General features: G+C 44.9%; 2 protein-coding genes across 4 annotated transcripts; both read left to right on the top strand.

The window, feature by feature from the left end:
• The first annotated feature begins 530 nt into the window (after window positions 1–530).
• Window positions 531–11,149, top strand: klhl15 (kelch-like family member 15). Of its 3 annotated transcripts, none has more exons than XM_083680529.1 (9): window positions 531–730; window positions 1,194–1,281; window positions 3,772–3,910; window positions 4,110–4,298; window positions 4,537–4,761; window positions 5,950–6,111; window positions 6,364–6,573; window positions 7,014–7,204; window positions 7,964–11,149. In XM_083680529.1, the coding sequence occupies exons 1-9, from the start codon at window positions 670–672 to the stop codon at window positions 8,823–8,825; spliced, it is 2,127 nt and encodes a 708-aa protein (XP_083536655.1). In that variant the 5' UTR covers window positions 531–669; the 3' UTR covers window positions 8,826–11,149. The 3 variants fall into 3 exon arrangements, with proteins under 3 accessions (XP_083536655.1, XP_083536657.1, XP_083536656.1); XM_083680531.1 differs by lacking the exon at window positions 531–730 and adding an exon at window positions 3,012–3,108 and having other exon boundaries at window positions 1,270–1,281; XM_083680530.1 differs by lacking the exons at window positions 531–730; window positions 1,194–1,281 and adding exons at window positions 1,339–1,436; window positions 3,012–3,108.
• A 145-nt stretch (window positions 11,150–11,294) lies between these two features.
• LOC310807040 (MICOS complex subunit MIC26-like) lies at window positions 11,295–16,786 on the top strand. Its single transcript, XM_083673318.1, has 9 exons — window positions 11,295–11,346; window positions 11,915–12,025; window positions 12,210–12,332; window positions 12,507–12,539; window positions 13,582–13,636; window positions 13,750–13,845; window positions 14,124–14,215; window positions 15,001–15,090; window positions 15,225–16,786. The coding sequence occupies exons 1-9, from the start codon at window positions 11,326–11,328 to the stop codon at window positions 15,252–15,254; spliced, it is 651 nt and encodes a 216-aa protein (XP_083529444.1). The 5' UTR covers window positions 11,295–11,325; the 3' UTR covers window positions 15,255–16,786.
• Window positions 16,787–17,067: the final 281 nt, after the last annotated feature.

The following is a 17,067-nucleotide window of genomic DNA, read 5'->3' as shown; positions in this document are numbered from 1 at the left end:
AGATTAGGCTAGAGAGGTACAAGTGGTTACATTTGCCTGCACCCCTATTTATCAGTATATGTATGCATTTAACACAGACGCATATTTTTCAAATACCAGACAATACCGGGCATTATTTCTCAGGTTAATCTAGGAGGAGTCAAGTCCACCTTGCCCCTCATCCACTGGCTTACATAATGGCCTCCATCCATCTTCCTCTAGTGCTGAGCCTGAGGGTGTGTCAGGCTTTGGATCTTCCACTCCACTGGTAGGAAATTTAAGGCTCTACAAGTGGTACAGGGCTTTACTGATGGAGGGGGGGGAATGGCCTGGTTTATTTAGCTGACATTATATGGTTGATTTGAAAAGGCCTGCCTGATTATGATGATGATGATGATAACTAAGAGCAGAAAACTCTGGATGGACAGGTTCACTGCACCCAAAGAGGATCCTCTGCTGCACTGACTGGAGTTCCGTTCGAACGGGCTATATCTCAGGAAATGACGCCAGTGCAGAGAATAATATGGCGTCTGCAGTGGCTATGGATTTTGTAGACAAGCTGTGTTTGGATATACCTGTAATATAACGCCAAACTGAAGCCGTTTGGGGATTCTAATGGATTTTAAGGAATCTTTGGAGATGCATTTTCACTGTTCGTTATCTTGATCTCGGGATACAAACCCGCAACCCATGTCCGAAGGACCCAGAGCTGCCTGGTCGAAGAGGGGTTGTGGGGACTCGCATCGCCGAGGTGAGACCGAATTTTGCGATAATTCCATGTCGTGAGCTAGGAAGGACAGGAGACAATTCCACTAGAGGTGTCTGTCTATTGTCCAATAACTAAACGTGTCGTGCGCCAGTACCATTTGCTAGCTGTTTTACATAGCTTTATCAGTTGAATGTCCTGGGAATGGCCTTTTGCAAAAAAATAAATCCCTGCTAGCTTTCATTGCTAGCTTAGCTAGCTATCCAAATTCTCCCACTCACTAGTGCTAGCTAGTTCACACTGGCTAACAATGCAACTCGGCAGCACGATTTAGCTAGCTGGATTGTGCATCTCTACACATGAACTGAGTTCATGTGGATAAATTAACCTTCCAATAAAGCAACTATGAATACCAATCTTGTGTAAAACTCGCCAATGGTGCTGTGCAGGTCCGACCTCACCTCTTTCTCTCTTCTCTATATCTGTCCCTCTTTCTTTCTCTCTCTAGATCAGGGAAAACACAAGCAGAGGAAATGTGAGCGTCCCCTCAGCGCGCTGTCAGCTAAGCCCACGACTGGCCACGAAGCCCCCAAAAGGTACCGTCTCCATGACAACCTGCCAACTATCACCAGCATCCTCCCCTCACCTTTTCGCATCACCTTTGGTCCTACTTCAGAAATGCAGTTAGAATGCTGTTGGAAAGATGAAAGCAGTGCTCTGGAAATGATTCTATGCACCTGCAAAAGACCAGGTGTGTTTCTTATATTCACTGCCAGTATTCACTTTGGCAGGGTTGCCAACTCTCACGCATTGATCGTGACGCACACCATTTGGACCCTCCTCTAACGCCAACAACAAGTCAAATCTCATGCATTTACTACTCACAGTCCAAAATACAGTATAATTCGTTAAATTAATATCTGTTCAGTCAGGACACTTACGTCGTTTTAGTAAGTTTAATGAAAACGGTAATACATTAGGTTTGGCGTAATTGGATGACTCTGCTCTGATATAGCTCCCAGCCTGAAATTAAACAACATTAAATACAATATTATAAGCCGGGGAGCCCATAAACTTTTCAAACCCCCCGTTGGTAGGTAAAACACAGAGTGAACCTGCAGGTGGAAGCCGGGGCGGTGGGTAACTCGCATAGCCAGTGGCGAACAACTGCTCAACTATGGTGGAGTGTAACAAACTCGGTTCTTAAAGCCTGATCCTGTGAACATGTGATGTGTTTGCTTCTTTATTGGTGATTTCAGCTGTCCGTCAGTTGACACCTGTTAGTCACCTGATGACCAGCTGCCCTCTCCGTAAAGTGCCCTGCCTGAACCTATGTAGACTTCAAGCCTGCAATTTGCACTGTACAGAGTTGCATACCTCTCTGGGTTATTTTCTGCCTAAAGCTGCGTGGCGGGCACAACTTAGCCCTTACCTGGCTGGCAGATATTCAGATATTCCTCACCTCAGTGTGGATGTAGTATACATTACAATCCATATGTTTCTATGTAGGAAAGACGTGAGATGGACACTTCCTTGCTTATTGATCCCATGGCTGATCACATCACAAAAACTGATGGATTGATGGCGAGTGAATTCGGAAGGCATTTCAATGGGACTAGCTACATGAAGACACTACACCTGAAGTGTATGTTTGATAATGATAGTAACATATTTGAGCTATTTTGTATGCCACTACTAACCATGGGTCATGACAACATACCTAGAATTGCTTGAAATTAGCTTTGAGGCAAAAACATGTCTGGAGGAAGACCCCCAGACCCCCCCAACAGGTTTTTTTTTTTGTCCATGCAAACAATGTCAATAAATCTCACTCTCACCCACTCCTGAAAGTTGGAAACCCTGCTTTAGCGTAGGGGGTGTGTTCTGTATAAGGAAATATGGTAAGGTTAACCAGCATTAATCACAGGGACTATTTTATGTTATTTGGAGTAATAATACAGTTAATGAGTACACTTGTACTTGGACTTGACTTTGAACAGTAAAGTCATGTCAACTAAATCTCCTGGTTCAAGTCAATTATTTGCTGTTGATGTAAGTGTAAGAACACAACAGGGTGCCCTTATTGTTTTGTTGCTCAACTACCCAGTGATTTTGAAAGGTGCTCCTTTTGTTATTTTTCACCTGCCTTGGGATGTAGTTAGAAGGATTTGAGTGAAGGTTCCAGAATGTTCAGAATCAGTCAGTAGAATACAGTAGAGTAGAATACATTCAGAATATATCCTTAGTAGCTGAATATATTTGAGTTACTTTCACCCCGTAGACATTCATGCTTTAATATGGGGCTTGTGTTGGGTTTGTCGTCTAGGTGAAAAGGGACGTTGTTAGTTTCTCCCGGACACAAGGGGCACTGTCCTCTGATTGGCTCGGACAACCCCCTCTGACATGCCCGTGGCCAATCAGAGGTGAGTGTGCATTGTGTGTGTGTGTGTGTGTGTGTGCGTGCGTGTGTGTGTGTGTACTTACATAATGCATGCATGCATGTTTTTGGTGTGTGTGCAGCACTGGTTTCTGTCTGTGTTTCTGAGTGCATGTGTCTTTGTCTGCTGCTAGTGGGTAACTTTTTGATGCTAAGCTTTTTAATGTGTGTGTGTGTGTGTGTGTGTGTGTGTGTGTGTGTGTGTGTGTGTGTGTGTGAAACAGCGTGTCTGGTTGCTGCAGCTGAAGTGCTGAGTTGTGAATGTTGAATGTTCTTGATGTCCTTCCAGGCCTCTTCAGAGACAGGCTTATAGCTTCTCTCTTACACACACACACACACACACACACACACCAGCTCTCTCTTTGTTAGACAAAAACACAGTATCACACCTTGTGTGGCGCATCCACGTGCATATGTTTTTTTCAGTTTGACCAGTAGTGAATTTGTGCTATCGTATCAACATGCTAAAAATATTGTTTTATAGCATTAGCATTTGTGCTGAAATGAGAACACAACATTTGATGAACTAGAGACATGACAGTTTTATGACTGACTAAAGCAGTTTTTTTCACTGATTCCCCTGACCTGTGCTTTCACCTTTTTCCCTCTCTTCCCTCCTCTCCTCTCCTCCTTCTCTCCCCCTCTCCAGGTGTGTGATGGCGGGGGGGGAGGTGGAGGTGTACCTGTCCCAGGTGCATGATGGGAGTGTGTCCTCGGGTTTCCGGGCGTTGTACGAGGAGCGTCTCCTATTCGACGTCACGCTGCTGATCGAGGAGCACCACTTCCAGGTAGCCATGCCAACATTTAACACACATACACACACACACACACACACACACACAGGCTGTTATGGTGAAAGAAATAACGTTGCGTTCTCAACGTTAGAGAAATGCGTTCTCAATAACCTACTTACGATTAATAAAAGTTGAAAATGAACACACACACACATAAAATCATAACACAGTGCTCTACCCTCCCCTCTCCCAGGCCCACAAGGCCCTGCTGGCCACCCAAAGTGACTACTTCCGGGTCATGTTCACAGCGGACATGAGGGAGAGAGACCAGGACAAGATCCACATGAAGGGCTTGACGGCTGCAGGGTTCGGCCACGTGCTGAGGTTCATGTACTATGGCTCCCTGGAGCTCAGCATGCCCACTGTACAGGAGATACTGCAGGTAACACACACACACACACACACACACACACACACACACACACACACACACACACACGTGTCACTCGTGTTCTCTCCTCTCCCTGTGTAATAATGACAAATGCTTTATATTTGCTAAGCACTTCTATCAAACTTAAAGTGTTGTTGATTTCATATGAGGGTATCACCACTTATGTCACTCCCTCTCTCTGTCTCTCTGTTTTCCTCCCTCCTTTTCTCCTCCCTCCCTCTTCCTGTAGGCGGCTATGTACGTGCAGCTGACGGAGGCGGTGGAGTTCTGCTGCTCCTTCCTATTGGCTAAGATCTGTCTGGAGAACTGTGCTGAGGTCATGCGTCTCCTGGAGGACTTCAGTGTGGGCGTGGAGGGCGTCCAGGAGCAGCTCGATAACTTCCTGCTGGAGAACTTTGTCCCACTGATGAGCCGGCCTGACTTCCTTTCCTACCTCAGCCTGGAGAGACTACAGGTGTGGTGGAATTGTTGGCACACCGGAATTGTTTGTTTTCCTTCGTGTTTTTCATCCTAGTTAGCATTTTTCACTAGCTGACATAATAGAGTACCATGGTTGCTTGGGCTCTTTATTTGAATTCAAACTTAATGAATTTGTTAAGTCATGTTTAGTTTTATTCAATTAAATTCAATAAAAACTACTCATCCCCCAAATTACTTTGGGGGTCAGTCAGCAACAACCTAACCTCGTTGAGACCAGACTTTCATAGTTCGGAAAGCCTAGGTAAATCCTTTACAGAAAGTAGCTAAAACCCGTTTAATATGAGTGACTCCTCACAACACGTCACACCAATCAAATATCTTGCTTGGGCGGAGCTTTAAAGAAACAGAATTCAGTTTTTCCTTCAGGTTTTCTTCCATCTTCTTCAATGTTGCAAGCTAGCATAGGCAACAACTGTATGCAAAATAGATCTTCCCGGTCGCAAAAGACGACGGACATAACAACAAGCAACCATTCTATGGGTATGTGGAGGAGGGTTCTTGGAATGTAACATCCACACCACACAACCATGTACACACACACAGCATTATCCTACTATGATCCATGTAGGTCAGATGGCTCAGTTAGTTGTAACATAGTGCTGGCAACACTAGTATGGGTTTGGTTCCTGGCTTAACTGGCCATACAACTGATATAGATTATTTAGTAAGCCTATACACTGATGATTTCATCATAACTAACAACAAAAATATCAACATGCTGTCTGGAAACAAACATAGCAAGCTTGAAGTCTCCATAGGAGACTAGTACATATAGCTATTTCAGCTAGTTTGTTGAGCATGATCATTATTTTAATTAGATATTTCAAGACACGTACTGTACCGTTAAGTAACTTAGCTAACGTGAACAGTCGCTAATATAGCAGGAAGCTGATGTAAAATAAATCTAACCTACAATTTTTTCCCCACTGTCCCCATTCCTGGAATGATGGGGAAAGCTAAAGAATTAAGAATATTACATTTTATTACGGTGGGAGCAAATTTAGCAGCCAAATATCACCATTATCATGTCAGTGTTGCAGCACTGCATGATTGTTTGTGTGTCTCCAGTGACGTTCTACTTTACCAGCACATTGGATTGACTGTGGTAAAATGTACATTGCATGTATTGAGTGTGTGTCTGTCTCTCTCTCTCTCCACAAAGGCCTTCCTGGATAGCGATGCTCTGAGTCGCTTCCCGGAGATTGAGCTTTATGAGGCGGTACAGTCCTGGCTCAGACACGACCGCCGCCGCTGGAGACACACGGACACCATCGTCCAGTCTCTACGCTTCTGTCTCATGACCCCCGCCAACGTCTTCGAGAAGGTGAGGCACACACACATATACATACACACACAGCATTGTCTCATCTCGGCTCCTCTGCCTCAACACCACAGCCAATATCTTGGTGCAGGTGAAAAAGAGAGACATGGTGAAAAGGGTAACTGTGTGATAGCTATAGTACACATGGTAAATCTGAGAAGTGTTCACCATATCGTTTACACCAATCCAATGCTGTCAGATCTATGCCGTGAGCTTGACCGTGAGTTTTGACCTCTGCGTCCCTCCCTCTCGCAGGTGAAGACATCAGAGTTCTACCGTTACTCGCGGCAACTGAGGCAGGAGGTGGACCAGGCGCTGAGCTACTTCCACGACGTGAATGAGCAGCCACTGGTCGACACGCGGTCCAACCGCATCCGCTCGGTCCGACAGCAGACGGCCGTATTCAGGGGCATGATTGGCCACAGCATGGTCAATAGTAAGATCCTGCTGCTGCACCGGCCCAAGGTGTGTGTGTGTGTGGGTGGGTGGGGTGTGTGCAACCAAAACCAACTTCCAATTTATAGCTGTGTGTGTGTAAATCAGTTATAAATCACATTTGTAGGTGTGTAATCTGCAGGTGTGGTACTACATGTATGTCCTCTGTAGTAATCATCTTTGTAGTTTTATGAAATCTCTGTGATGTGCAGGTGTAATCTGTATCTATCTATGGTGTATTGAATCATTACCGTAGGTGTAATCTGCATTTATAGTCTATCCCATGTGTAATCCAGAAGTGTGTAGATGTAATCTGCTTGTATGAATATGATGATGATGATGATGATGAATATATGATGATGATGATTGTGTGCATCATCTAATCCATAGATGTACTGAATCCTTACAGTAGGTGTGTTGTGCAGGTGTAATCTGCACGTCTAATCTACTCTGTGTGTGTCTACCCCTAGGTGTGGTGGGAGTTGGAGGGTCCCCAGGTGCCCCTGCGGCCAGACTGCCTGGCCATCGTCAACAACTTTGCCTTCCTGCTGGGAGGGGAGGAGCTAGGGCCTGACGGGGAGTTCCACGCCTCCTCCAAGGTGTACCGCTACGACCCTCGCCAGAACTCCTGGCTACGCATGGCCGACATGTCTGTGCCAAGGTACCATTTAGATTGGACTAGGCTAGATGGATGCTTATTATACAAATATAACGCTTGAAAAGCATCAAAGTTTACTACCATTGAAGTCTGCCGACAACATTCTGTTGGCCTGGAATACTTTTGAGATGGTTCAACGAACAGACAGCATGGTGCTAGCCGCTATACAAAGCACTGTTTGCTATGGAAATGACTTGACATGACAACTACAATTAAATACATCTGTATCCTGTTATGTAAGGAGTATTATATCTGTCCTCATTAGTGCAGCTGAACTGTGTTTCATACCAGCCCAACCCCTTTCAAACAATGTTGTGGTGGATGCAATCGCTATAATTGAGCAAAAAGGCACAAGAGGCCATGCTTTATTGTGAATAAATTGGATAATTGTTAATAAAATGGATAATTATGACCTTGATGAAGTATTATGACCTAAGTATTTATTGCATGATAGATTGTTAGATTGATAGATCTGCCCTGCGGTTAGAAATATAGTTCTCAAAATGAAATCTTTGTAATTTTTGTGTTTTCACAGGGATATTACTGTAACGTATTGTAAACAGGAAAAATATGTCAGCTGTTACTTCGGGAATAAATAAAGCACGGCTTTGAATGCCACTCGGCCAATCACAATTCTTGTTCTGATCAAACCGTTGTATATGATGCTTTCATTCACCTATTGATGAATTAAAGTACATGTTTAGCAAATTATTCGTTCACATTTTAGTAATGTTGGATGTGCTCTTTCTTATTTGTTTCCAGGTCAGAGTTCGCCGTCGGTGTCATTGGCAAGTTCATCTACGCTGTGGCAGGCCGCACGCGAGACGAGACCTTCTACTCCACGGAGCGCTACGACATCACAGAGGACCGCTGGGAGTTCGTGGACCCGTACCCCGTCAACAAGTACGGCCATGAGGGCACCGTGCTCAACGGCAAACTGTACATCACTGGAGGCATCACCTCCTCATCCACCTCCAAACAGGTGTGTGTGTTCGACCCCGGTCGGGAGGCGGGCGGTGGAGGAGGAGGAGGAGGAGGAGGAGGAGGAGGAGGAGGAGGAGGAGGAGGAGGAGGAAGTAGTGTCAGTGGCAATGGCAATGGGGGAGGAGGTGGGGTGTGCGCGGCTGGTGGCCAGACGGGAACAGACACACACAGGGCGCGCGCGGCGGGCCGCAGCCCCCTCCTGCCCAACACCACCCATGCCAACTGCTGGGAGAACAAGTCCAAGATGAACTACGCCCGCTGCTTCCACAAGATGATCTCCCACAACGGGAAGCTCTACGTGTTTGGGGGCGTGTGCGTAATCCTCCGGGCGTCGTTCGAGTCCCAGGGTTGCCCGTCGACCGAGGTGTACGACCCGGAGACGGACGAGTGGACCATCCTGGCGTCCATGCCCATCGGGCGCAGCGGGCACGGGGTGGCGGTGCTAGACAGGCAGATCATGGTGCTGGGCGGCCTCTGTTACAACGGCCACTACAGCGACTCCATCCTCACCTTTGACCCGGAGGAGAACAAGTGGAAGGAGGACGAGTATCCCAGGATGCCTTGCAAACTGGACGGGCTGCAGGTGTGCAGCCTGCACTTCCCAGAGTACGTGCTGGAGCACGTCCGACGCTGCAGCTGAGATCCTGTTAAGACACGCCCCCCCCCCTTTTAGGTCTGGGGACGCCCACTTTTAGGACTGACTCCTCCCACTAGGTCGGTGGACGGAGGGGGAAAGGTGTTTACAGGTGTGACACTAATACTCTAATGATGCGGAAGCTTTTTAAACTAGAGAGGCGTGCTTATCTAAGACAAAGACGAGACTAAACAATGTCATCGTTTTCTGTCCTCGGCGACAGAAGGGAGAGGTGCGATAGCGGTCAGTTGTGGTGGTAAGTCAGGGGTGAGTTCCCCCCCCCCCCCCCCCGATAGCTTCGTAGCGCTAAGATCATCTGTATGTAACGTTCATATTGCCGACACTGGCCTTCAGATAATCCCAGTGCTACGAAGGTTTCATGGAAACTCACCCCTGAGCCTTTTCAATATCAGCTTTCTCAGAAAAAAGGGAAATATAGAAGAAGAAAAAAAACGGTTTTCAGTCTGCTGGTTTATTTTTGGACTGAGGTCAGTTTCATATGATATTTATTCACTTTTCAGCCCTATTCTCCAGTGACCCACACATACTCTCTTGTCTCCGCCATGGTGTGTTCATGTTCATGTGAGGTCAATCATGTTCATGCAATCTCTCTGGGGGTCCGCCTCTCTCTGTCCAAGTTTGGGGAGCTGGCGTGTGTGCGTGCATGCGTGTGTGCGTGCGTGTATGGGTGTGTGCGTGTGTGTGTGTGTGTGTGCCCGCAAACACTTGAATGACACATGAATGGGCAAAGTCATAAAAAAAGGAGAAGGAAAAAAATAAATAATGCCTGGGCATGTTAGATGAGTCAATCCCATAGCGATAATGATAATAATAATAATAATAATGATGGTGAAGATGTCATAACTGTACTACAGTAACACTGGTCTGCTGCTGCTGACTGCGAGAGAGCCTTGTCAGAGGCGAGAGGTCGGGAGGGAGGTCAAAGTTGAGGTGTCATTCACATCGGTGTGAGCGACCTCATGGTGCTCTGGCAGTGTACGCTCGCTTTATTTATTCATATTTATGCTGTTTTGATTTCTGTGGGGTTTTATGTGTTACAGTATTTCACACAGCAGGACTACCGAGTTAGCCAGCTGTCTTTCCTAGATATTCCAAAACGACTCTTAAACTCAAATAGGTATGGTGCTGATTGACCCAATACTCTGAATAACTCAAACAACTTTAGTCATCTTGCTAAACCAGTAAATGTAGAGTTATATCTGATTCAGAGTGCCTGTCAATCAACGTTGTATGGCTAACTCACTAATCCCGCGAAAGTGAAACCTAACCCTGTTTGACAGCTGGCTGTGTGCCTGGACCTGCTTCTCTCTCTCTCATTCTTCTTTTCATGAGCAAAAATGAAAAGGGCTAAAGCACATACTAATTCAGTTATTTCTTTCTATGTTTTGTTCTAGTTTCTTTCTTACACCTATCACTTTCACCAGGCTATTCAGCGTAACACTGGTTGAGGCATTGGTTTTGATATGATTTGCATTACACTAGATCATATTCACTTCTAATACTTTTTGAGAGAGAGAGCCTGTGCCACTATGCTTCAAGACCTCTCCCCCTCTTCCTCACCTCGCCTCTCCTCTTCCCTCTCCTCTCCTTTACTCTCCACATCCCTCTCTCCTCAGCCATGTGTGGACGCTGTCAGTGTGGTCATCCCTCTTGCCAAAGCTCTGGGCTCTATTCAATCAAACCTGCAGTGAAGTATTGACGCAGTAGCACGTAAAGGAAACATGCCTTTGAACAGGGGTCAAACAAAAAAGCAGAATGGTGTCTTTTGGGGACTGTTAAAGATTACCAGGTAGAATCCTCTCACAGCTAGCTAGATACCCTCAGCTTTAAGAATAAGACAAGTTTGTGTGCAGGCAGTAGTTCGTAAAAAGAGACACTGCATAAACCATAAAAAGACAGGTTGTGTTGAATCTAGCCTTCTTGTCATTGTCCTCTACAGTCTGTCTCCTTCGTATCATTGTATGTTTTCGAAAGTCAATATCATGAACTTTAAATATGCCAAATTCAAGTCTTCAAACTGTTCCTTCCATACCTTTGCCGGTCAAAACGTGTATCTAATACTACTGGTATCTTTATTTGGGAAACGGCCTGTCATAGCACAGCATTTTTTATCTTCTCTCATCATCCTTCAGTTCCTCAGTAGGTTAAAAAGAATAGAATATCATGGATAAAAAAAAACATACCCTGTACAAGGACTGTATTTGAAAAAGAAGAAGAAAAATCTGATAACAATGTATTTACTATAATCTGAGTAGTCACTGCTATTTGGAACACTTTGTAATTTCTTTCCAGAAATAAATGTTCATACTGTTCAGCTATCTACTCTGTGTTATTGTATTTGTGAACGGAGTTGAAATCGTGTGTGTGTGTGTGTGTGTGTGTGTGTAGAGAGCGCGAGCATGACATTTTACAACCGCGGATTCCGGTGTTTTTTTTCCTGTTCGACTTGCCGTATAAAAGCAGAAAGTCATTCAGGAAGAGAGAAATGTCAAACGTTCGGAAACTGGTAACGAATCCAATTTTCTGTGTTTTATAAAATGTAGGTTTCAATGAAAGACTCTATGGAATTAGCTAATGATATATGACAAAGTGACAATTCGACATTAGAAATCTATCGTGAATACACCCTTGACAACCTTGAATAGAATTGATGTGCTTGGTGGCTGCTAGCGAGCTAACGAAACGACGTGTGTGAACCAGCACTGCAGTTCCTCATGATAATGTTAGGTGCTGTCCACATTAACTTAGTTAAATAGGGACATGTACCTGTGTTTTAATCATTCAACAATAACGGTGGTAGGCGTGTGTGTATTCTAAAGCTACACATTAGCATTTGTTTGCCTTTTTAGTGCATAGTATGACCTTACATCACGTTTCAAACTTCCAGTCTCTGTTTGTCTTGTCAAGCAGGGCTTTCTTGTTAGGACTCGGAGAAAGGCAGGGCATGCAACACCAGCGACTTATCATTCCGGTTATTACACATTTACCATTCACGTTGCTGCAACAAATATATGACGTGCATCAATTCATAACCTCCAGTCCTGCATTGCATACGTCCACGTGTTTACCACCAGGTGTCGCTGCCGGTTGTTGTTCCCGGGGTACTGGGGCTGATGACCGGGACAGTGTTCGCAGCCAGTGAGCTCAAGAAGAAAAGCATTAGCGCCGCGCTGAGTATTGAGGAGGTATGTCTATGAGACTCAGATAAGATGTGTATTTTCACTGTAGCCAGGGGTTAATTCAAGAGGACTTAGCCACTTGCTTATATATATACACTATATATATATATATATATATATATATATATATATATATATATATATATATATATATATATGTGTGTGTGTGTGTGTGTGTGTGTGTTTGCAGCTGCCATCTCTCTACACTACCCCAGAATACAAGGTCAGGTACGTGGAGCCAGAGGCGGGGCCAGTGGAAGAGAGCGTAGCATCACTGAGGAAATGGGCGGAGCCTTACACCACTCAATGTCAGGTACTGTTGGCTGACTACTCACCTAGAAACATAAACACCACCTGTGTTTTTGGGTTCTTGACACCATGTGACAGAGTGCATGCATACAAGTGATGTTTTACCAAATTATGAGCCTGAGGACACATGAAGGAATTCTGGCACATAACATTTGCAATTTTGTTTTTTTATTTGCAGCAAAAAGGTGTGTCTGCCATGGAGAAAGCAGAGGTAGGAAAACAGGCAGTGAATCTTTATTACAGGTCCAATAAGTCATTTGCACCCCATAACCTACCCAAATGACAAGTCGGCATGCAGGGCAAAAAACACCTGCCAAATGCGGGTAGATTTTGGCATTGGTGGGTAAATCTGTAAATCTTACCAGCCACTTTGCCGGGTAGCCAACAAAGTTTCGCGAATACTATGCTTCAATTTAAAAACAAAACTGGTGCGATCTGCAATTATGGTTACCGTTGATTCAACCTTTGTGACAATGTCCTCCTCCAGATGACTGTAACTGCTGCACATCTCACTCAGGCTTCTCCCAACTTTCAAACAAAACCTGAGTCTATGACCTTTCTTAGTTACAACGCCTCTCGTTACAAGCTAAAATAAAGAGGGGAAAATATTTAGTGGTATTTTGACAGTCCTGCTGGTTTTTTTTGTGATCTTTGCCTTAATGTTGGTTTAAATCCACCAGACACCTTGCCTGGTAGACCAGAAAGTAAATGTTATGCCCTGTCAGCATGCCATGATTGATGAATAGAACATATAGCGTTCTCGAGGAACAGCCTTGAATTCCGTAGGCAAGTTCATGACACATGAAGCAATTAAGTTTACACATCAAACACACACACACATGTTAAATTCAGCTGCTTATATCTCTTCTGCCCTGTGAGTTCCAAAGTGTACATACAAAACACACCACCCACCCTCCTGCACTCTGTTACCTGACACCTGCTGTTTAGGGTGCATCTCATCTCATCTCTCTTTCATCTGCACTGATCTGAAGGAGCGAGGTAGATTAAAACAAGCTCCCAGTGAGGGGGTAGTCATTTGCTATATTTCCTTTCACCTATCCTATGTTTCTCAGATCAGTGCCGATGAAGAGATGAGAAAAAGGGACTTTTTTTGAGACGCAGACTTATACGCAGTCCTAAATGGACCCTTAGCCCCCTACCGCCCACCCTAGGGACTTGAGTAGAACTGAAAAGATCTGTCTTTATTTACTCTCTCTGTCTTTCTGTATGATGTCATATCCTGTGAAACCCAGGAGGCTTACAGGATGGTGGAGCCCACTGTGACCACTTCTGTGAGAACAGTGACCGGTGAGGACACACACACACACAGGCTACATTGATTCATACATGCAGTTCCTGTATCTAGATTATGCGTCTGCGTTCACATGCGTGTTCGGTAACATGTTGATTGTTATTTTCAGAGACGTATGAGTTTCTGAGTGATCCTCCTGCTGACCTCTACCCCAGTGTCGGGGTCGTGGGTTTCTCTGGCATTCTGGGACTCTACCTGGCCAAAGGTAATGTGTACACACACACACACACACTCACACACCATCAGGCGCACATTAACCAGACCAGCGCCCTACCTGACCTGAGGAAACATACACCAGGGGAGGCTGGTGGAGGCAGAAATCGGAGGACAAGCTCATTGTAATGCATGTTTGCGTGTTTGATACCACGATGATTCCTTATTCCATTCCATGCATTACAATTAACCAGTCCTCTGATTTCTGCCTCCACTGACCATACACATGCAGACAAGACTAAGTAACTCTCTCTTCTCTCTGTCTCTCAGGCTCCAGGGTGAAGAGGTTTGTGTTTCCTGTGGGGTTGATGGCTCTGAGCGCCTCCATGTTTTACCCTCAACAAGCTGCCACCTACGCTAAGGTGTGTGTGTGTGTGTGTGTGTGTGTGTGTGTGTCTGTTTTGCAATGGTATGTAAAGTACCTACCCTCTCGGGAAGGGTTGCGGTTTCCTGCGGGAAGTGCTGGCTGTGAAGTATGTGTGTGTGTTGGGGGGGGGGGGGGGACTGGGACACACTCTGCCCTCTTCCCTCTGGTGTCCCTATGGGGTGTCCTCGTGGACAGACAGAGGCAGGATAGAGTGGGATGTACTTTCGGACTGTGTTTCCACGGGTGTCTGAGCCGAGAGAGAGAGAGAGAGGGAGAAAGGGGGGAGGGAGAGAGAGAGAACAGACCAGACACACCCAGAGAGAGAGATACAAATAGAAAGAAAGAGAGAAAAGAACAGACCAGACCCGCCCAGAGAGAGTGCAGAGATCAGACAGAAAGCAGGATGCAGATATGAAAACAGATGGGATGAATATAGAAACGGGAGGATGTAGAAGTGATGACTGTATACAGAGGCTCAGCTTGACGCTGGAAATACGTGAACTGTGGGCTGCTGCCCGAGGGAGTGATTTGATGGTGTGATTTATTGGGAGGTAAAAGTGTTTATTGGTGAGTAAATGTGTTATTGTGTGTTTTAATTGAGGTCAGATCTCACATTAGGGACACACTCATCCTGCTATCTGTTCCCATGGAGATTATTCGGAGCCCTCTTTACAGTACCTTTGTGTGCATGCGTGTGTGCGTGCGTGCGGTTGGTTGGTTGGTTGGTTGTACTTGCCTGTGTATCAGTCACATTCAGTGTTGTCCTCTCTGGTCTCTCAGGTGAGCAGAGACTCTGTGTACACCTGGGGTCTGCAGGGTCGTGTTGCCATGGAGACGCTATTGAAGGATCTGCCGTTTGGTAAAAAGAAGGTGAGCCGTCAGAGATCATAGCCACATTAGACTAAACAAACATAGTATCTGGATTCTGCAAAGTGTAGATGCTTTAAGCTGTCAGAAATCACTGACAGTGCTTTTAACCTAAAGCCTCTTTATCTGTCCTCCAGGCTGAGAAGAAGGACAGCACAGACAGCTGAAAGAACAGCACACACACACACACACACACACACACACACACACACACACACTCACTCACTCTACAGACAGCAGTGACCTACACTCACCGAGCACTTTCTTAGGAATACCTGTATACCTTCTCATGGTGGAGGTGGTGTAATGGTGTGGGGAATGTTTTCTTGGCACACTTTTGGGCCCATTAATACCAATCAATCATCTCTTGAATGCTGCAACCTATTTGAGTATTGTTGCTGACCATGTGCATCCCTTCATGGCCACAATTTACCCATCTTCTATTGGCTACTTCCAGCATGATAATGCACCATGTCACAAAGCAAAAGTCTCAAACTGGTTTCATGAACATGACAATGAGTTCAGTGTTCTTCAGTGGCCTTCACGGTCACCGGATCTGAATCCAATAGAACACCTTTGGGATGTGGTAGAACGGGAGGCTCACAGCTTGAAAGTGCACCTGAAACATCTGCAGGAATTGCGTGATGCAATCATGTCATCATGGACCAGAATCTCAAAGGAATGTTTCCAACATCTTGTGGAATCAATGCCACGAAGAATTGAGGCTGTTTTGAGAGCGAAGGGAGGCCCTACCAGTATTAGTATAGTGCATAAAGTTCCTAATAAAGTGCTCAATGAGTGTATATACCTAGGTCACCTGGCTGTCCCATGTACACCTGCGCCACATTCAGAAGGGCACAGCATTGTATAGAAATGTATTGTATAGAACAGACATGCCTCTGACAGACTAAAGAATCAAATCGGCTATTCATGACATTTCTATCGACAGTGTTAAGTACATTTCACCCTCCTGAACACAAACCCTGTGCTACTCATGTTGCACATCTGAACAGTGCACCCAGAGCCATGGATAGGCAGAGTTCAGCTAACTTAGTTTTTTACATTTACAAGTGGAGTGGGTGCCATGTTGACACCTAAAGCAAATGTTACTGTCAGGGTTTGGTGCTGACATGATGGATACTAGTTTGCCAAACTCTATATATCCTTGATGACTCTAGTACATGATTATAGAATACACACACTTAACCTACCCTTACAAAGCTACTGCCAATGGCACCTCTACTCAGAACCCGAGATCGAATCCTAGATTGTCCACCAAGAGCCCTGCCTCAACCAGTTTCTCTCCTGTGTAACGTGATACGGTACGTTCCCCTTCTCTCCGTAACCATGCCAACGGACACAGTCTGGTCCTGTCAGCTGACCTCTGCCTTCCCTCTGTGCTTACGTTAAGCCAAAACCTTCTTTTTAGTTGTTGTTTTTGACTATATTCATGTATTTATTTATTTTCAAAGACATTCCCTTGTCGTTTCATTTGCAACAAAGTGCACTAAGTTACATTACAGTGATTAATTTATGGTTTACGCAAAGACTTTTAAACATTGTGATGTTTTTTTGTTTTTGTTTAGAGTGATGATTTTTATATTAATTCATTTATTTTGTGTTGATTTATCAATTACCATGCCCAGAATCCCACTGTTTATGAATATATGGTCCTAATAAAGATTATTATTAACCACTATTTGATTGTGTTGATGCTATGGGGATGGTTCACAAACATAGAGCAATAAGTAGGCTACTCTGGCTCATACCCTGGGTTTGAATAATGATACATAATACAGGTTACATTACTGTTGCATTGTATTGGATGGTCTCCAATAGCTCTTCAAAAAGCCAGTAATGCCATGATTTATGTCAGCATTATGGGAGAATGATTTTGTTAGGAGCAAATATAAGAGTCCCAGTCTAAATGACCAGTAAACATTATGACTTCACCCACTTATCTCAAAGACTCAATGGTGA

The sequence above is a fragment of the Argentina silus genome (genome assembly GCF_951799395.1).
Source record: "Argentina silus genome assembly, chromosome: 1".
In the NCBI taxonomy this organism is placed as follows: Eukaryota; Metazoa; Chordata; class Actinopteri; order Argentiniformes; family Argentinidae; genus Argentina; species Argentina silus.
The sequence above is the reverse complement of the archived record's forward strand: the minus strand, read 5'-3'. Positions and strand labels throughout refer to the sequence as shown.